General features: G+C 44.7%; 1 protein-coding gene across 1 annotated transcript in view; it reads left to right on the top strand.

The window, feature by feature from the left end:
• CUNH11orf49 (chromosome unknown C11orf49 homolog) overlaps positions 1-22,188 on the top strand; it is a 102,007-nt gene that overhangs the window by 56,993 nt on the left and 22,826 nt on the right. The window contains exons 3-4 of the mRNA XM_018562142.1: positions 846-976; positions 21,464-21,548. Coding sequence (XP_018417644.1) covers positions 846-976; positions 21,464-21,548 — 216 coding nt within the window. The remainder of the gene's footprint in view (positions 1-845; positions 977-21,463; positions 21,549-22,188) is intronic.

The raw sequence follows: 22,188 nt of genomic DNA, 5'->3' as shown, positions 1-22,188 counted from the left end.
TCCCATTGGGAAGATTTCCTCTCACTACCTGTCTGATAGCCACAACGGTAAGTGAGAGCAAATCCCCCCAAAGTGAAGGGTTAGCAGGGTCACCAGAACTAGTGTCCCCATTGGAAGGTTTCCCATGTATTCCTGTTCTAATGACAACCCAAAATGTGGGATTTTCTTTCACTTTCATTGATAACAGTCACCAGGACAAATAGAGGGGATGAATCTCCCTAATGGGGACACAGACAGCAATAAACACCTGGCAGGTGACCCAATCCTTCTCTACTGTATCTGAAATGAAAGAAAAAAGTTCAGTTGCACTTTAAAGTACTTGTAAACTGTGATTGAATATCATTTAGATTGTTGAATAAATTACTTAATTTTATCTTTTGTGGCATCTCAGTGCAGCTGATCTCCTCCAGCCTTATTGAAACCATTTCCTGTCTATATGCACATCAGTGATGACTGTATGGCGGGTTTCCAGATGGTGACAACAACGGATCCTGCCCATGTAATGTGTGTTGAAATAGTCCCCTCTATATATCTATTGAGGAGCACCGTTGTCCGTCCCCCCCCCCAAGGCTCTCCTGATTTGGTCTACAAACACTTTCTCCAGCCAGCCCTGCTGTACTTGCCTGACTGTGGCTCACCCGGCTGCCTGTTCTCAGGCAATGGAGACATGCTCCCTAACTTTGGAAAGGAAGAGGGTCAGTGTGGTCATGTGACTGTGGGAAATAAACCAATAATTTGGATAGTATACTGTCCTTTGCTTTTACTGACTTCACAAATACTTGAAGCAGTTGAATAAAGTTTTTTTGTATCATCGTGTAACCTGCGTCTGTTCTCTATCCCCGTAGTTTCACCAGTGTATCTCAGGGCACCCATGTCCTTTTCAGAGAATACTCCTTCGTGCAGTGCACCCCTCATAACCGGACGTCCTTCCTACGACTCTTCTGGAGATGCTTCAGGACAATTGCTAAGAATGGAGGTAAGGAGAGGGAGACAATTGGAGGGGGGGGGGGGGGGGTGTTATTATTTGGACATTGCTGGTAGATGAGATGCTTTGATGTGGCTTCCATCTGCACTGACAATCCCACAGTGGGGGGCTCAGTAATCTGAAGCTTTGTCAGCTTAGGAGGGATTTTATGAATTCTTCATCCTATAATGAGTCAATACGGACATCTGAAATGAACACACAAGGGGAATGTCTGCGTCCTGTTTACGACTCATCGGTTGTGTTTTCTTTAAAGGGCCAGTAAATTTAGGTGAAATCCCTACAATCTAGCTGAAATATAAAAATAACCAACCGTACACAACAGATACAATCGTAACTTTGCCAGTTGCTTTACTAGCTGCCGTGTTGGGCTAATGGACATAATACATTGGCAATGTTTTCTCTTATGAGATGTTTGGACAGGGAGTCAGCTGTGTGGTTGACAATATCACTTTCATCGCATTGCCCTTATTTTAAATATCTTTTGTTCTCATTATGGACTAAAACATTTACCCCCCAATTATGGTATCAAAAGAAAATAAGACTCCGTCCACACCTAGGCGACGGCGATTTTGTGTGCGTTTTTGTTGTACAGCATAGTGTACCGAGTGCAGCTGTATGAATTCTATAATGTACAGCATAGTGTACAGAGTGCAGCAGGATGGAGTATATAATGTCATTACACAGCGCCCGGCTTCCTGATTGGCCAGAAAGCCGGCTTCATGAGAAGCATGGGGGCGACTTCCCTGCTAATCGGGAAGCCGGGTGGCGAGTCATTACAGGCCGTCTGGCTTCTTGAATGGGACTTCCAGTACTCGGCATTCGGTATCAGTGAATACCGGAAAAAAAATATCGCTACTCGATACCAAAATACTAGTATCGTTGCATCCCTAATTTGCAGCATAGTGTACAGAGTGGAGCAGTGTGGAGTATATAATGTACAGCATAGTGTACATGGAGCCGTATTGCAAAGTAATGTACAGTGTCTATAATAGAGTGTTGTGGAGTATATATTCTGATTGCAACAAAAAATCTGCGCTTTTGGAAAGTAAACTAAACTATTCTACCAGAGGGGACTCCCCGGTCATAGATTGTAGAATCACTCATGAAGGGGTTACTATTGGGTGGCTTGACGATTACACTGACACATCAATGGAACCCATAAGCAGGTAGGATGGGTTTCCTGTAAGCATTTTTACTGGCAGTTTTGGATTTCACCTGAAGTAGATTTGTAATCCTTTTACCATTAAAGTTCTTGTTTTTCATACAGTAATAAGACTCCTCTGTGAATTTATAACTATTTTACAACAGACTGATTCATGAGACCTGGAGGAACGGGAATGTGTCTGTTTTGCCCAGATGGGGATTTAATTTCTTACACTACACTAAAAAAAGTGACAGCTTGAATGTGGCAGCCACAGGCAAACCCTCGGCTTTCCTTCCCTTACCCCCCCAGGCCCAATGTTTCTCTTGGTATTTTAGTATTAGATTTATGTCTTCTTGCGGCTTGACCTTGTATCATTAGTTCAGCCATGTATGATTTATAACATCGTTTCTCCGGCTGTCAATCTTTCCTTGCCTTGTGTTATGGACAGAATTTACTCCAGTGTTTCATTACAGCCAGTGTGATCTTTAACGTGATCTGCGACTTTAAACTGACACTAAACTCAGGAGTTAAATCTTAAAAATACATTCAGGTACCTTAACTACTAACAATAATGTACCTTACATGTGTATCACTCGGCTGTAGATCTTCAAATCAGCTCTGAATTGGCGCTGGCACTGTCCTTCCTTCCTTCTGGAGGGTGGCTACTTCTGTTCCCCATGGTCCCTGTGTGTGTTGTAAAGTAGTCACCATTCCAAGCTCACTCCCGGGATGGACTACAATCTCATGTATTGTTTACTAATTTGCTTTGCATAATGAAGGCATTCCATTTGGTTTCGAAATATGCGTTGAACTTACTTGTGACACCCTGACAAAAAATAGTGCAGCATTTTTTCTGACCGGAACGGACTGCAGGCATGTTGTGCCTTGCGTAGCTGTGCGGCCAATCGCATTGCAGCCGGAGGGCGTGGCCACGGTGCAATTGAGTTCAATGGACCACCACGCCTCCTCCCGCCCGAAAACAAAGAATCGGGCCGGAACGCACTGAAGATCTAAATATCAATTAAAGACGTATTGATAAAGTGGACCTTGGTCTGCTGGTGACCTCATTACCTCTTCCTCTGCAGAGATACCACTGCTTCCGCACATAGTCTTTCTCTTCAGCATGCATTCATAGGACAGGCTTGCTTACTGTATCCACGGCTGCTTTCTATACTTTGCTAGTTTTACCTAGAGATGAGCTTAAGGGCTAGTTCACACCATCTTCAGTGCGTTTCCGGCCCAAATCTTTGTTGTGGAGCGGAAGGGGGCGTGGCGGTCCATTGCACTCAATGGCACCGCAGCCACTCCCTCCAGCTGCAATGCGATAGGCCGCACAGGAACGTAAGGCACATCAATGCCTGCGATCCGTTCCGGTCAGAAAAATGATGCAAGCACTATTTTTTCTGACAGGACTGGGCTGGAACAGACCGGAATGCAGGCATTGATGTGCCACGCGTTCCCTTGCAGCCGGAGGCCATAGCTGCGGTGCCATTCACTTCAATGCACTGCCCTGCCCTGCCCCCTCCCACCCAACAACAAAGTGAGCCAGCCGCAGTGCTTTCAGGCCAGAATTGGGTTGGAACGCATTTTGTCTGGTGTGAACGGGCCCTTAAAGTGATGAATCACAGCCCAGTAAGAGCAACCAATGTGACAGATGTAAGCACTGTCACAGTCAGACAATGACAGAGTGAACTAGTGAGAAGTAACAAGTGTCAGAATTGATAACTAATTTTTATGCAACTGATCCACAGTCATTCCCTTCTCTATAGAGAAGGGAGAGGAACCGTTTTACCACACATGTGCCATACCATTAACCAAACTGGGAAGACGTTATGGCCGATCCTGGCAATGTGTAACTTTATCAAGATTTGCCCTTCTCTCTTCATCCGTCATAACTCTTTTCCTCGTTCATCTTCCCCTCCGTGATCACCCTTAAAGTCTTCATGAAACATGGAAGTGATTCTGGGACTTAGAAGTGATTTATACCCATCATATAATCTTCATAACCGTAACACCGAAGGACTTTTTGAATTGCGCCCTTACATGCCGCGTCTTTTTCTTCTCCTCGGTGTCGTCCTTTTCGGTATGCGTAACGGCCTCTTCCCCTTAAACATCTTCAAACGTTTGGGGGAAATAAAGGCAGCGCTCTTATTTTGCAGTTTATACAACAGAAATTCCCCTGTAATTAGGATGCAGTCTGCCGAGCTGGAACTTGTAGCTGAGAAAATAATCTGGATGGAAGGAATGCAGAGCATGCTATTGCCACACGTTGGGAGAGGGTGAGAAGAGCATGACGGGGAACAACATGGTAGAACTGGCTACGTACAGGCATATTGTGCCACCTGAAAATGTATTCTTAACAGCAGCTGCCTGATCCTACATTAGATTTGCAGACCCACAGTCCATATTGTATAGGGTCGTATGAAAACATTGATCAGTGTGGCCAGTGAATATCACATTTACTTTACAGGCCGGTCACCTTTTCCAAAATCACCTTTCTTGTCGGATATTTAAAGTGTATTCAAAGCTGAAGTTTATTCTGCTTGAATTTTGCCTTCCATGGTTCCTCCTTTTCCCCCCCATCAACATGCTAATAAATTTAAATAAAGCCTTTCCATTTTCACAACATACCTTATTGTAGACCTGGAGATGTCTTCTCTGGGCTTCTCTATGCAATGCAGGCAGATCTCGGCTAGTGGGAGGGGCCAGCAGGGTGCTTTACATAGCTTCCTGAATACATCACAGCACTCGGCCTCAGTACTTCTCTTAAGAGTCCTCAGACCTGATACAAGCAGTGGGCTGAGTCTCGGGAGGAGTTATGCAAATAACAAAATGCCTCCGTGGCGTTACAAGGGGGATGCGGGCTGCACCAAGTGACACCATCCGAGGGGGTAACACCAAAATGACTGACAGTCATTTTGGTGTCACCGCCCCTTAAAAGTCGGACACTTGGTCATGGACCGAGAGCCCGGCAGTGACATGAGAGATAGTAGGGAACCGGCGGCATACCTTATCCCGCCGGATCAATATCACTTTCTTTCTTTTCTGGCGTCCATCACCAAGATGGCCACCGGCAGTGAAGTACATCACCGTGCATGCGTGAAGTTGTCACACCACAGATGTCATAACGCATGTGCAACTGTTGACACCCATCCTGGTGCTGCCGCTGAAATACCTTGATGGGTGGATATCAGTCAGGAAAATTGTGCGTTCCTAGGCAGTTTGTATTTGTATGCAGACTCCCCTAGGCAATGCCTGCATGTGATGCTGAGCCTCCATTATGAAGGAACTGAAATCCAGTGGATGAAAGGAATAGGCCAGGAATGGTTAGACTGGATGTCCTCCAGCCAGGGAATGAGGTGGGCTCTATCTGACTTGCAGCAGCTTCTAATGCACATTATGAGAAGCTCATGGTGTGCAGTGAAATCAGAGGAAGCACTGACCTCAGAGGTGATCACAATCTGGACAGGACTACCACTCGGGCCAGACAGGGACAGCCAAAGGGCTGCTTGTGGCCTGGTGACCAAAAAAAACAGGTCTGCTTTAAAATATTGGGCTTTGAGATGAAGCCTTGGACACAACAAAGAAATATTGATTTGGGTTAATGGGATTTCACAAGTACTAATTGTCTCTTTCCTCAAAAAACAATTATTTATTGACGGAATTGCCTATTTAGTGCAATTCTTACAGTAAAACGATCAGTATACTGAATGAGTGTATTGCCACATATATGCTCACCATAAGACTACCCATAAATGTGGAATTTACTAAATGGCTAAGTTTATTAGTAAACTATTGTTTTAACTACAAAGGAACAACTGTTCCTGGTGGAAAATCCCGTGGAATTTGGGCAAATCGTTATTTTTCTCTGCTGTGTCCTAATTGTTGCTGATCAATAGATCACTTGAAATAATCCAATAATCTTTCTGATTGTTTATCGTTGCGTGTATGGCTAGTAAAAAGGTGGCCGTCACAACATTCGATCCTGTCATCATCGGGTCAACTAAATTTGTTCAAAAGCCCTTAAAATTTGGACCAGATCTGCTACTTGGAATGAATCCCACATGTAATAAACTGTTTTATTTTGTGCCTAGCACATGCGCAATGCAATATGTACAATTTATTCACACACAAAAATCGCATTCATGGTTAGAGTTTCGTTCATTCAGATAAGAAACGAGAACAATGTTCCATCCTCAGCCTGTCAAATGTTTTGTTCCCAAACATTAGAATTAGGGCTGCAACAACTAATCGACATAATCGATTATTGAAAAAGTTGTCAACTTTTTCAATAATCGATTAATCGTCTTCCGATCAGTTGGCCCTGTTCACAGCTCCACACGCTGTGCGCCGCACCTCCCCCCCACCTCACGCTCGCTGCTGCCAGACCCGCTTGCATCCACGCTCCACACGCCGCACCTCCTCCCCGCCTCACATTTCCTGCCCATCCACAATCGGCACAGAGACGTGGGGAGATATAGTAAGGAGGAGCAGGTGTGGGGGGATGACAGCTGCTGATAGACAGGTCCGATCTCAGAAGCACGTTGCTGGAAGACTGCACTTTCCCACACATGGTGCTCTATAATGTATTGATGGGATTTGTATTCCTCTATAGCTGATGGTACATTGTGCTGTATATTATACATAGGAATACAAATCCCAGCAATACACCGTACGCTGTATGTATAATGTATTGCTGGGATTTGTTGTACTCCTCTATAGCTGGTGATATTCTGCATTGCGCTGTATAGAGGACTACAAGTCCCAGCAATAATACATTATACAGCGCAATGCGGAATACCACCAGCTATAGAGGACTACAACAAATCCCAGCAATAGTACATTATAAAGTGGTACAATGCTAAATACCACCAGCTATAGAGGACTACAAAACCCAGCAATAGTACATTATACAGCGCAATGCAGAATGCCGCCAGCTATTATGTACTATTGCTGGGATTTGTTGTATTCCTCTATAGCTGGCGGTATTCTGCATTGTGCTGTATAATGTGCTTTTGCTGGGTTTTGTAGTCCTCTATAGCCGGTGCCATTCTGCATTCATTGCTGTATAATTTTACACTTTCCATTTCACTATATTGCACACCACACTATCTTTTTTTTTTTTTTTACTTCCACCGCTCCAAGCTTGCTCCTGTGATGGACTACAACCTCAATACAAACTAGTAGTCCTATCACTGTAGCCATTTTTTTAAACTTTATTTTATAGTTTATCCGATTAACCGATTAATCGAACTTAATAATCGGCTAACTAATCGATTTTGAAAATAATCGTTAGCTGCAGCTCTAATTAGAATGTCAAACAAATGTTCCAAACACAAATGTTTTCGAACAACATTCTACTGGTATATGGCCAGCTTTGGATCAAGCTTGCAGGACTTGTGGCTGATTCCTCGATCATACAGAGTCTCCATTAAGAAGTTGTTATATAAAAACATTTTGCATCCATTACAGAGGAAAATCGTACATTTGACATAATACACGGCCTGGCCCAAAAAAAGTCACACACTCTAATATTTAGTTGGACCAACTTTAGCTTTGATTTACGGCACACATTCGCCGTGGCATCATTTCGATAAGCTTATACAATGTCACAACATTTATTTCCATCCAGAGTTGCATTCATTTTTCACTAAGATCTTGTAGTGATGATGGGAGAGTCAGACCTCTGTGTAAATTCTTCTCCAGAACATCCATAAGATTCTCAATGGGGTGAAGGTCTGGACTCTGTGATAGCCAATCCATGTGTGACAATGATGTCTCATGCTCCCTGAACCACTCTTTCACAATGTGAGCCGGATGAATCCTGGCATTGTCATCTTGGAATATGCCCAAAGTGCCATCAGGGAAGAAAAAATCCATTGATGGAAAAACCTGACCATTCAGTATATTCAGGGTGCGAGCTGACCTCATTTTTTGGGGACGTAATGTTGCTGAAACTAGACCTATTTATTAAAAATGGCAAAATCTTCATATGAAAAGCAGATTCTTCTGAGGGATACAAGAGAAACATCTACTTCAGCAGATCGATTCTGTCAGCATCATTCGTCAATAAATTGGAGATCAGAGATCGGATTGGAATCACACATTTCTTACGATGGATCTTTTCGTATAGGTAATCCGGACCTTCCCTGTGATGCGCGTGGCAGCGTTTGTGACCCCCAGCTGTGCATGGGAAATTCAGCATTCATGTTGGTGTTTATTTACGTTGCAGGAGACATGTCAGTAGTGTTTGTAAATAAAGCTCCACTGTCACGCTCCATGCACATTGTAAACAAGTGTGAGATCCCATGCTTGACATACGGGATAATCCCTGTGCTATAATCCATGTGGGTTGTGGATCCCTTTCTAAGCATAGGGGATACTGAGTCAGAGGAAACACAATTAACCTGATATAGTACATGGCATAGTACAGAGTACTGCGCCATGTATATTTGTCTGAGCACATTGCCCTTAGTAAGCAAAGGTCCCGCAGGGACATCTGGCTATTAGGGACATAGTGCAAAGTGACGACACTCCTCTGGAATGCGGTCACTGCAGGGTGTGATGCAGCGAGTTATAACAGCTTACTGTATTGCTTCTTCTCCTGTCTACCCCACAATCAGCAAGTGATCACTGGGGGGAGAGAGAAGTGCTGGCAGCAGAGAACTGCCCGCTCGGCTCCCTCTGATAAGTGTCCCTCCAGACACTCATCACAGGGAACCTTCCGGCTGCCTCTGCCCTCCTTTCCTCAGCTTAGCTTGGCACAGGGAGAAGGCAACTTCTTCTGGCTCAGTCTCCCTCTGGTAAGCACCTGTGCAGAGTAAACCCATTGAGCAGATCTGCGCCTGGTCAAACCAAGCGCAGATCTGTTGGTTCTTGCAGAAGACTTCAAGAGGCAGGAGACGGCTAGCATTTTCAGAAAGAGAGGCAACTTCCCTTCATTACAGCGGTGTTCGGCAGGCAGTAAATGTCTCCTATCTTCTTTACAGGCAACACTTTATCCACACTTAAATTTAAACAAGAGTTGCTTTAAAGCTCAACTTTCGGCACAAAAACATTCAAATATATTACCACATTACCACAAGTATAGTAAAGATCCACTCAGCTCGGCTTCCCTGAACTTCCTGTCCAGTACAAGATTACAAGGGTCAGCAAAGTCTACTAGCTTGGAGAAGGAAGTGGGAGGAGAAGGGAGCAGAGAGCAGGGGGTTGGCTTGCTTTGCTTTGCTGTGCCAGCTTACAGCTTACTAGCATACACAAGCGTGGCTCCATAAGACCCTGCAAGGGAAAGGAACCACCCTAAAACAGGATATCAGGGCCAGTGCTCAGGGGACCAGCTGATTCTGCAGGAAACTAAAACTTTTAAACATCAAGGAGCAGCATCCATTGTAAGTAATTTCATCAGCATCACTTTAAAGCAGGGGAAAGCATAGACTGCAAAATATTCTGATTGTTGGGTTAAAGAAAAACTATATTACACTTGCAGTGGGGCTACCCCCACACTGCAAGGGTTAACTGCCTAGAGTAAAAAATTTAAAGTTATACTCACCCGTACCTTAGAGGCGGCAGCGCTCCCTCCAGCCTGTCTCCTCCTCCCCAGCTGCAGCAATAACATGTCTCTCCACGTCCTTGCAACCAATACACTGTATTGTACGTGATGACTCAAGGACTCCTAGACTTCTGCAGAAGAAGGGGAGAGACGCTTTAAGAGCTGATTAGGTGAGTATAATTTTTTTATTTTTTTTTACCCTTGACAAAAACGAGCAGCTAACCCTTGCAGTGTAAGAGTAGCCCCACTCCAAGGCTTAATAAAATCTCTGCCCGGAGTTCTTCTTTAAGTGTAGCGACTAAAATGTTATTCAATTTAGAATTCAAAAAAGCTTTGCCTCTAGAAACTATAGAGAATTTTTTTTGCTTAGACCGGAGTTTTCTTATTGACTTGCTTGTATAGCAACGAGCCAAAAGCAAGTTGTTCCCACTCAATGGGAAAAATGCCACGACCTCCAATGCACACTCGCCTATCCCCTATGAACTGCGAGTCTTATAAATGACCACTTTGTGCGGCTCTTTTTCTCATTGAAGAAACTATCAACAATGTAGTAATTTTTTCCCAGATTCCTTTCTTCCAGTCACTATAGAGAAAAGTCATTTTGTGAGCCGCACTTTTATTGTGGCTGGAACAGGCTGCGTATCTTGGTTAGTCCTAATTATAGGGAATTTCAGCAGCCCAGCGAGCAGCTTCAAGTAAGGTTTGCGATGGATGTTTTTGAGTTGCTTCAGAGAAGAGCAAAAGCTAAATAGGAATTAAGCTGCATGGACCCTCCTGACCCCGAATAATCCATATGTGGTATTAAGTATTCTAATACGCCAAATGCTGATTGTGTTTGTACAACTGATATTATCAGCGTGTCTGCTATCCGGGGAAGTGTCTCTGGTTTTCATCAGAAATATATTTAATGTCTTCCAAAATCACCACGCTGACGTACGTGACCAATCCACAACCAGTAGCTAGCCCATCAAAAACCGATCTGAAAGTCAAAGGAAATGGTAAACCTGGGTCCAGACTATGGGCATTAAAGGGAAATCCCACCATAATGTGCATTCAGGGCTTGTTCACAGCAAGCGTTCCAGAGCGGTAGCTGCTGGAATGTACCGCAATCGCTCACAAAACTTCCCACTCGGTTCTGGGGCGGGAGGGGACGTGCAGGTGCATTAAAGTCAATGGCACCGCAGCCACGCCCCCCCCCCCCCCCCCCGCCCCGCCTGCAGTGCGATCACACGTGTGGCAAAACATTGCCTGCGTTCCGTTCCAATGCGAACGCAAAAAATGCTGCATGCTTTATATTTTGTGTTTGCAGTGGAATGGAACGCAGGCAATGTTTTGCCACGCGTCCGATCGCACTGCGAACGGTGGGGGGTGGCTGTGGTGCCATTGACCTCAATGCACCGCCACACCTCCTCCCGCCCCAGAAAGCAGGGGGAAGTTTTGTGAGCGATTGCGGTGCGTTCCAGCAGCTACTGCTTTGGAACGCACCGCAATTGATGTGAACAAGCCCTCATGGTATTTTTGCATGGGAACCAGTAAAGCATTGCAACATTGATCAGTGGAATAGTGGATCAATGTATGTACTGAGGTTTAGGCATGGCCAGGAGGAGGAGTCTGCAGGAGCCAGAGCATTGCACCCACCAGACATTCAGTAACATCTACAGGAGGAAGAATGAATGGACTACAGTTGCCGCAGGGCTGTCACTAGATCACCCTGCCGCCTGTGTGTTGGTGCATGGGGGTGTTACTTCTGGCGTCCTGCCCTGCAAATTGACATGACTGGTTGCCACAAGCTGGGCGGGATGCCGACCTGAGCGTCACAGGTTGCCAAGAGCTCTTAGCAACCTGGAATGCTCTGGCAGGAAAGGGGGCAGCAGGCACACCTCTCTCACGTGACCCAATGAGATGCCGCCTAAGGCAACCACCTTAGCCTGCCTCGTTATATTGATGGCCCTGGGTGCGGTGATTTCACTGCACTTATATTCCATTGGGACTTCTATTCACAGATCCCGCCACAGGTGAGTCATGGTCTGAAAGGTCCTGTGCCCAGGCATTTACATATGTAAACATGTGTACAAGTACCGCCGTATAACCATGTACGGCCATTGACTTCTATGGGGAATACACCGGTATTTACATTGTACGGGCTCAGCCGCCCGTGTGCATGTGCCCTTACCCCTGTATCGTGTCTCCTTGGCATCAGCCGTCACAACCGGCATTGTATTGGCCTGACAACTGCACACTTCCTTGGTGGTCCATAGCCCAGGCTGGTAAATCAGTCCAGGTGGAAACAAGCTACATTGCTGCTCCGTCCTTTTATTCATATCAGCTGTCTGGATATATTTCGGGCTGTGACCCCCTCTCCACTCCCTTGTTATACTGCGCTTTTACATTTATTTGCCTGTTTGCTAAATATTTACCATAAACAGCAACTTGAGAATGACAACATCATCTGTCTACTGGGGAGCAGTAACCTTCAGCTGTTTATAAGTGACGCCCTATGATGCCCAGCCGCCCTCCCCCGGACTCCCCAGGTATCGCTTAGCACTTGCCGCATTGGCCTAAAAGTGCATGGTGCTGTGCACAGTGCATCCGTACAGATGGGGAGGGCCAGATAGTTGGGAGGTAAGGAGGAGGTGTTGAACAGATGGGCACAGCGGGCCTGCGGTGGTTAGAACAGCTGGATCCAGTTTAGTTCTGTCATTTTATGCTTCCTTCTGGGAAGATCAGAGCTCCATGGGCAGTCTGTGTGCTGGCTTCTCTGCTTGGGAATTAAAGGTTTGCGCCTTTCTTTTTTGGAGCGATGACTGTCCCCTTTGGCCCGTAACTTGTTTATTTTTCTTCTATTCCTGCACACTGGAACAGCAAATTAACAAAATAGCAAGGAGTTTGTTTTCATGAGACAGATCCTAGTCAGAGAGTGGCCAAGTCTTCCTCTGATCTGGGATCTTTATAAATAACTAGGAACCCACATGGTGACTTTACTGCCCACCGTTTAGCATACTATGGAGAAGGGTGTAACTCTATCACTGCTGGCTGGAGAGTCCTCAGAATGTATTGTACCTATATCGGAGGCCAGAATCTTATAGGATTATATGTCAATTGAACGTATTTGTTTACATAAACCGTCTTGTATTCATTTCACAACATGCAAGGTGTTCTGTGAATGGAAGAGGGGAGATTGTGACTTCATCCATACCTCCTCTATTCACAGAATGGCTTGCATGCTGTGAAAAGAATGCAAGGTGATTTCTCAATGGATGAGCTGCAGAGCGCGCAACCCGCTCCCATCGGTGTACTCCAGCCAGAAGTGACAGCCTCCGTGTAGGACATTCGGCGCTGACTATACTGTATGGGGTGAATGAACATAAGAGTTTTACAGAACACTGCAGCCTACACACGCGGGGCGCACTTCATTAGTGCTAATATATTTTTTACAGTATCCAAATATTGTTTTTGGATGGAGTTCAGATTTAACCTGTCAGGTTTTCATCTCCAAACCTCACTCAACATTCAACCTGACCCTAATACTTATCATCACTCTAAGTCTGACTCTGAATATGAGCCTTTAAATGTTTACCCCCCATGCCCACCACTTGACGTGTGGCCCACTAAACCCTAAACTTGACCTTAGCAGCTAAACTAAATGCTGTAACATTAAGCTAACCTTAACCCTTATACTTTCTACTTTTAAGGCCTTCTATAGCATATTTATCTGTAAAAGCCTCCCATGTGTTGACATCCAAAAGCCCTGAGATGGCTGCTGGGTGCCGCCATCTTAGATCCAGCAGACTCAGAGCTGTCACTCAAATGACTCCCCTTGACTCCTCCCTCATTTGCTACATAAAATGTTATGTAGGGAGGCGAGGGGAAGGGCAGAGGAGCTGGTTCAGACTGGAGGGTAATTAGACACTCCCTGAAGAGGAGAGGGCTATGATTGGAAAGGAGGAAGAGGGTTGTGCTAGGGATTTGACTCTTGTGGAATGGTCAAATTTTCTAGCAAATTCAAAGGCGCATTGCAAAGGGAATAACAAGTAACGAAAGGAAAACCCATGCACATGTCCAAATATCATTTTTGGTTCTGCTTTAACCTGGCTCCTAAGGCAAGCCCTTACCTGTTAACCTCCACCAACCCTGAACCTGACCCCTGATACTAATCAGCACTTTGTGCTGAAAATTAAGCTTAACCTTTTACCTTCCATACCAAACACTTGACCTATGACCTACTATACCCTAACCTTGACCCTAACAGCTGAATAAATCCTGTAATATTGAACTAACCTAAACCCTACTTCTACTTGAACCCCCTTCTGTAGTATACTTACCCTTTCTGGTGGCACAGCTATCAGCACTTGAAGGGTCACAGTCCGGCACCATAATGACACAGGGTGGAGATGCCAGTGCTGAAAACTCATCCAACATACAACATGGCTGAACTCATGTCAAGTGACTGTACAGCTGGTGCTATAAAACGTTCTCTTGTTTTTTTATGATGCTGCGATGGAGTTCAAAATTTCCATGACCTAACTTTGCAGAAAATGTTTCTGGTGCTATAAAATGCGTGACCTTCTGGTGTTCATTGGAGAAGAGATGTTTGTGTATAAATGAGTTTTTGTGCCAAATACAAATTTCATTGTGATGGATACTTGCCGGAGATCTGTGTTTGCCAGGTTCCTGTGCGGCACTAAATTCCTTCTCCTTCCTTAATAGCAGCAAATGGTGTCTGTGGTTGATGGGCAGAAACCCAAAGTGTCATGATGGCTTCCAGGGACCAAGTTGGAGCTTCAGCACTGCCAAGTCTTCAGGATGGCAGGCTCACACCTCCATGTGCACATTTTTGCATGGTATTCTCAGAAGCTAAGCAATGGTTGATGCAGAGTCTTGCTGTACAGGGGTGAGCTCAAGCTGACAATTTTAATTCAGGAAATACTTCTGTAAATGTTTCAGGCTTGTAAGGGAAGTTTGTGCCCTATCAGCTTCTGGTCCCATCACGTTTATATGTGACTTATTGCCTCCATATTGCGATACTTGTGTTTTTTTTAGAATGTTCTAAAGTGTGTATGTGTGTGATATAGTCATATATTAGCAAAAGTGTGCCCTTTTGTAGAACCGGCAAGGTGGCAGGTGAGGTGATCAAAGCAGGGGGTTAGGGTGGTGGCAGGCACAGTGGTGACAAGGGTGATTGGGACTAAGTGGGGTGATGTGGTAGTAGGAGCATGGGGGAAGCTCTGGTGCAATGGTGAGATCAGGAGGGGGGTGGGTGGGTTGTGTGTGGGAGAGCAGGGGCATTAGGCATGATGTTGGGGGGGATTTTGGTCATGGTGGTGGGAGTTAGGTAGAGGTCAAGCCTTGTGTTTAGGGTGGGAGGGAATACAGTCATGGCAGTGCAGAAAGGAAGATGGCATGCAGATGTGGTGGAGAGTATGTAGTTGATTCAGGTGTGGTGTTAAGAACTGAGAGGGAATGGGGGTCATTCACCTTGGTGGACTGGGTGAGCCTGCAGGTTAGTTGGTAAGAGTTGGAATGTTGGTCATGCAGATTTGGTGAGAGTGGGAGTATGGGATTATATATTCACATGCTGGAGGCGTCAGGGTGTGTGGAGCTCAGAATTGGGCTTTGAAGCCTCAGGATCAGCATACGGACCAGACAACTAGCATTTTCCCAAAGAGAAGACAGAACTGGCTACATATTTCTCTCGGTGTAGATTTTTAATGCACCCGAGAGAATTCTAAATAAAATAGTTTTTTTTTTTTTTTTAACTGCAAGTCTAGATGACGAGATAACCATCCTCAGTGCCATGTTGTGATGAAGCGCCTCCTTGTACGGCTGCTTTAGAGTTTTGCTTTGTCTGAAGTCTTTTTATATCACCCAAGTGTCACATTACTGCAGGCTGTTATAGCTGTCAGTCATACCAGACATACTGTTCACATAGTTTACCACAGTCTGAACAAAACATAAACAGATAAAGCAAGCCAAAGGGCCCATTCACATGATTGAGCTGTGTTAACCCGCATTATGAATGAACTTCATGGCATCACACCATTGCACGTAATGCACATTACCGTTGCATGTTATTGCAGCACAATAGTATAAATGGGCCCTTAGGGGGTGTAGAAAAGCGGTCTGGTTGACTCGTATATGCATGCAGCTGACATTAAGACTGTCCTGCGTTATGCCGGCAGGAATGTTGTAAGAAGTGGGAACTCCATGACACACTGCAGGCTTCACACAGTAGCCTGCATTTTATAAATGGGCTGTAGCAATATGCACTTCCCCGTTATAAAAGGTTCGCTATTTTTTTCTGGTACTTACCGATACCGGCATCCTGAAGTACCATGGGCCCGGATTATGAGAAAGCCTTGCAGTTGGTCACGGCTTCCTGATTCCCCCCTGCTTCCTGATTGCCTGGGAAGCTGGTGTGCTATAGAAAGAACACCGGCTTTAGGTTCCCTCTCGACATTGTAAGGCAGCCTGGCTTCCTGACCAATCAGGAATCCGGGAGGCATGTCATGACGTGCCGCCCGGCTTCCTGATTGGTCAGGAAGCCGGCTCCATGCTCCCTTGCAGCAATGCTGGTCAGAGGAAATTATTATTATTATTACATAGTATTTATATAGCGCCAACAGTTTGCGCAGCGCTTTACAATATAAGGAAGACATTACAATCGCAATACAATTCAAGACAAGATGGTAAGAAGGGCCCTGCCCCTGAGGGCTGAAATCTCCCTCTTGTCGGATGTTCCGGTATCGGGGTAAGTATCGAGGCATTTGGGCGAGTAAGATTACTCGCCCACATACTCTGTATCGGCACCAATGCTAGTATCGGTGCATCCCTAACGTTTGATGATCTGGAGCGCACTAGCAAAATCACAAAGGAATGGCTCAAATAGAAGAAAAAGTCATAGTACGCCTCCTCTGCAGTAAAAATCCTTCTTGCTCACAAGTTCTTAATTCAGATCACAAAGTTCCACTTTAAATAATCTTTGTCTTTGCTTTGCTGCTGTTGTGCGTTTGCTGAGCATCATAGCCTGCAGTTCTCTACAAATGGCAATGATATGACTGCAGACTGTCATCAAAAACACTGACAATATGGAGGAGATGTGCTGCAGCCAATCAGATGGATGCGTCATCTACTGTCACATGCTTTAGGCTGATATCAGACATGTTCTGATTCTGTGCTCTGGTTCCCAGTTACATCATTTCAGATTTTTTTTTCCTTTTTTAACGCTCAGCCGGTGTGACGGAGCAAGATGCTAAATGGTATTTCACGCTGCTGTTCCCATTTTCTGAGTTGCCAGGGAGAGATTATATGACTTGTCTGTCATGGTGTTCCTGTGTGTAAAGCTGTTTTCCAGCATCCCAATCTACATTTATCACAACTGCAGATACTTATTATTGTGAGGTTGGCTGCCCTGATATCTACTGCTGAGTCTCCCCCTGCTGGCCACAGGGAGTATTGTTCTATGTATTTGTCTTCGTAGCAAATTATTATGCTGCAAATAAATAACAGTGCAAGAAACTGTAAGGAGCTATTGTAACACAGAGTTAATATGCCAATAAAGATCGGCAAAGCAGGTTGTTATTATTATTGGGTGGCACAGTGGCGTAGTGGTTAGCAACTCTGCTTTGCAGTACTGGGGGTCGCCATCCTGGTCAGAACACTATCTGCAAGGAGTTTGCATGTTCTCCCTGCACTTGCATGGGTTTCCTCCCACACTCCAAAGACATGCTGGTGGGTTAATTGGCTCTTGTCTAAATTGTCCCTTGTATGTATGCATTTGAGATAGGGACCTTAGATTGCAAGATGCTTGAGGGCAGGGACTGATGTCAATGTGCACTATGTAAAGGGCTGCGTAAAATTGCCGGCACTATTATTATTATTATTATACAGGATTTATATATCGGCAACAGTTTGCGCAGCGCTTTACAATATAAGGAAGACATTACAATCACAATACAATTCAAGACACGATGGTAAGGTTGTAAATACTTGTAATAAATAAATACATTGCATTCATGCACATGTTCCAGAGTGCCTTGCAGACGAAATGTTAAATGGCTAATGCCAATGATATCTGTGGGGTCAGGTGATCCATATCTGCAGTGCAAGGATCTCCCTGCTCCTACTTAATTGATTCTGTAGACATATGCTTTCTCCAGCTATCTTGCTGTTTCTTGATCATGATCCCCCAAGTTTTCATCTCACCATTCATGAGTGTGGGTGGGCAGGTTTGGCATAGGTAAACAAAGCCCTGTTACTTTAATAAGATGGCCATCTCCACCCAGACAAAGCCTGGAACAAGGCATGGTAAGTCAGTCCTGGGGATAAGATCAGCTGCAGTGATTCACAGGAAATACCAGTGACTGGTCTTTTGTGCTCCGTTTGTTTTTTAGATAGAGCTTCCATTGTATGGGTCCTCTTTAAAAGTTAGGTGGGGTCCGGGATCACTTGCTGAGAGGGCTTGCTTGGGGTATGTCTGACTCGCGTTGGCTTCTCCAACATGTTAACATTTGGCATCTGTTCTAATGTAGCATCAGCCTAAGCCCCAAATATAAAAGAGTACCAAAAACTGATTTCTGTCACAGCACCTTACCCCCTTTTCTTCCCAGTAATTGGGCTTTTCCTAGCCAGTCCAGATCACAGAGCATGCAATAGCCTATTGCCTTGAGCCTCTTACATAACCGATACTCATCATCAAGTTTTTGTTGACTAAGCTCAGCAGATTGTGGATTGCACCATGTTGGAGGATCTGTGCTCGGCAATGTGAAGTCATTGATTTGGCTCCTACAGAGGTAGCCAATCAATGCCTTTATCCATAGACAGATCATCTGCATCCTAGATCTGGCTTTCGGGTCTGGTGGATATCCAGGGGGTTTCACTACGATCAGCATTCCCATGCTTTAAACCAGGGTGGATAGCGCAATCAGCAGGGAATCGGAGCATTTTGAATCCATAGAGAAGGACTGTTTTGGGTCACAGGTATGTATTTGGGCTACAACATATGAATTATTTCTGTCCAAATTAACGAAGTATTATTCTAGGACTGCAGCTAACGATTTTTTTCATAATCGATTAGTTAGCCGATTTATTAATTTCGATTAATCGATTAGGTGTATTTTAAAAAAAAAATCTCTCGCTCTCTCTCCTCCCTCCCTCTCTCTCCTCCCTCCCTCTCTCTCCTCCCTCCCTCTCTCTCCTCCCTCCCTCTCTCTCTCTCCCCCTCCCTCTCTCTCTCCCTCTCTCTCTCTCCTTCTCTCTCTCCCCCTCCCTCTCTCTCCTCCTCCCCTCTCTCTCCTCCCTCTCTCTCTCTCTTTCTCTCTCTCTCCTCCTCCCTCTCTCTCTCCTCCTCCCTCTCTCTCTCTTTCTTTCTCTCTCTCCCAAACCAACTAATCGATAATGAGAATAGATGCTAACTATTCTCAGAATCGATTTAATCGATTAGTTGTTGCAGCCCTATAATAGTCTTATATGTTGATCTTGTTTATTAACAATGGAGGAGAAAGGACAAATAATATATTTTTTTGTTTTAAAATCATCTATATCTATAATTATTGGGGGCTCCAACCTCATAAAAAGCCCCCAATATCTTGATGGACTTTTTTCAACTTAACTATGTAAATATTTATAAGATTATCTCCAACTTGTATTTGGGGACCGTGCTCTTCCATTATAATGTAGTATAACCTCAGACTCCACTAGGCCCTTGGCTCTATTGATTCCTTTTATTTTTCTGACCTATCTTTACTATACACATCCTACATTCAAGCCAGTACCGTCTCTGTTATTGTATTCTGCATCTCAGAGGACACTGTAGTCTTGGTGGTTGTTCCCAGTCCTATGTTGAAATATCATTGATGCTTGTCTTGCCTTTAAGTTCTGCCAAGAGTCTGCCATGGGCCGCTCCCAGAAGCCTTGTGGTGTGGGGGGGTTTGGGGAGAGAAACCACTGTGAAAATTATAACCGTCTTGAAGATATTTATACACTATATAAACACAAGTGGATTCTTGGCACCCCCTCTCTGCCTACCTTCACTTAAGACATTCTGACCACCCAGGACCCAGGCCATGTTTACAGCATGAGTCTGAAGCAGGGTACATTACAGGGACACACTGGGGGAGACTGAAGTCCGTCATATAGGCTTTGTATAAAGATACTTTTAACTTCTTTATGACTAGTTTTCCAGTCAGAGCTTGTACTGATTGACATTGAAAGGGAGCACTTGGCACGTGGTTCCAGCACCTACCAAGTATGTTGTGCTGAGTACAGTTACACTATATGGCATAAAATGTATGTGGAAATCCCTCCAAATTATTCAGTTTGGATGCACAAGGTCAGGTCCATGGTCCAAGGTCAGACATGGTTTGATGAGTTTGGTGTGAAGGAACCCGAGTGACCGGCACAGAGCCCGGGCCTCAACCCTATTGAACACCTCAGGTACGAGCTGAGATGCCAATTGCAAGTCAAAACTTCTCATCCAACATCAATACCTAATAAATGCTTATTAGACACAAATCGCCACAGACACTCCACAATTGTGTGGAAAGCCTTCCTAGATGAATGGAGGCTGTTATAATTGCAAAAGTGGTGAAGGGGCAGCAACTTTATATTAATGTCTATAGTTAATTCCCAACAAGGTCATATATGTATGATGGTCCACAAAGGTGTGGCCATAAAGTGTATTTGCATTCACCAGGTATGGTTTTGCATTGAGGTCTTCATGACGTGTCTCTCCACTGCTTTAGAGAGTCTGTGCACAGGTCCAGTGCCAAAGTAGTTACATTGGTGCTGGATGGAGAAGAACCATGATGATGATCTTAAATGGTGGGAGACTGTTGTATGGTATAAACAGTCATGTAACAGCCTTAAGCAAATAATTGTATCGGCCCCACAATGTCGGAGACTGAAAAGGCTGGAGAATGTACCCTCATCAGCGATTTCCTGGGCAATTATGGGGAAATCGTCATGTACTGAATAGTAGCTATGCATATTGGCTGAAGAAGGTATTCCACTGTTCATTTCCAGATGATCATATACCTTGGTTTGTAACCAGCTTAATGAAACTCTGTCACTTTGTCTCTTTAGGCCACAGTGACAGTATCTACACAGGTCCCCACCCAGGCACTTATACTTATCCAGCTATGCTCGCTTGCCACCTCCCATCACAGCCAGAGCCCTTCCCAACAGACAGGTGCTTTGAGGTTGAGCACATGACCTCCCCTATGGGACAATCCTTAATGTGAGCAGCCAATCACCATTGTTGAACACTTTCACGTTGGGCAGGACATAGCAGTCAATACCAGAGCTTAGGCAGGTGGGGAGGCAGCAAGGGAGCATGGCTTGGTAAGTATACATGTTGGGGGGTGGACTATGTGCAGATGATATAGGGAAAGTAACATGCCAAGCAATACAGAGTACTGTTGCTGACCTTGACCTGCTAATTGTTTTATTGTCATGCTAATTATCTGTCTTTTCCACCAACAGTAACTGTAGAAAGGCATGTATTTGCTTTTGAATTGCTTCCCTTCCTCATACAAATCATTTTGAATGTAAAGCAGCTTGAAGCAGCTCAGGAGCAACTTCTAATGTCTTCAGAAGTGAGTCCAAAGCACATCAAACTCCATTGTGAATCCGAGCAACACAAACCAAATTGCATTGAACTTGTTTCTGAATTTGAAGCCCACCTACGTGAATCCTGAGACTTTTTCTAAATAGCGTTTAACTTGCTCTTTCAGCTTCAGAAATTAGGCTTGCTCCACGCAAATTCTAACAAAGCTTATGTCTCTTGCAGATCTCCTGACCATGAAGGAATATCATTGTCTGCTGCAGATGTTGTGCCCAGACTTCCCCAAGGACCTGACACAGAAAGCTGCAAGGTGAGTGAACACAGACGGACACTTTAGAAATGTATAAAAAGAACATAGAGGGGAATTTAATAAGACTGGAGCAGGCAGAAATTGGAGCAGCTGTGCATAGTAACCAACCAACTTCCAGCTTTCATTTTCAAAGCTTAACTGAACAGAATGAAGATGGAAGCTGATTGGTTACTGTGCACAACTGCTGCAGATTGTCTCTGTTCCAGTCGTAGGAAATTCCCCCAATAGTGTGGTGAATCATTTATTAAAGGACAAATAAAACAAAATAATTCACTTACAAGTTTTAGAACTTTTATGGCAAGCTTTTAAAAAACACAGTGATCCTTAGGCCTGATCAATATATGTATACAGCGAGCAATGATCTCTTCTCAGCATTGGGTAAGCAACAGGAATGCCAGGAAGTCGCCTCTGAGCTCCTCTTTACTCCTGTGTGTCCGGACCTCCTCCCATTAGAGTGCCTTCCAGGTCCCAAAAGAGTCTCCACCTCCTCTTTTTGGTCAATCATGTGCAGGTTGGTAGACTACAAGACTGAGGACATCTTGTGGCAGAAAAGAGGTACTGCGGAGGACAGCTTTGGATTGGAGGTAGGTATTGCAGCCAACACTGCTTAAAAAAAACCAAGGGGGGGGGGGGGGGTTGA

This window comes from Nanorana parkeri, unplaced genomic scaffold (assembly GCF_000935625.1).
Source record: "Nanorana parkeri isolate BGI_ZX_2015 unplaced genomic scaffold, ASM93562v1 scaffold562, whole genome shotgun sequence".
Taxonomy (NCBI): domain Eukaryota; kingdom Metazoa; phylum Chordata; class Amphibia; order Anura; family Dicroglossidae; genus Nanorana; species Nanorana parkeri.
The sequence above is the reverse complement of the archived record's forward strand: the minus strand, read 5'-3'. Positions and strand labels throughout refer to the sequence as shown.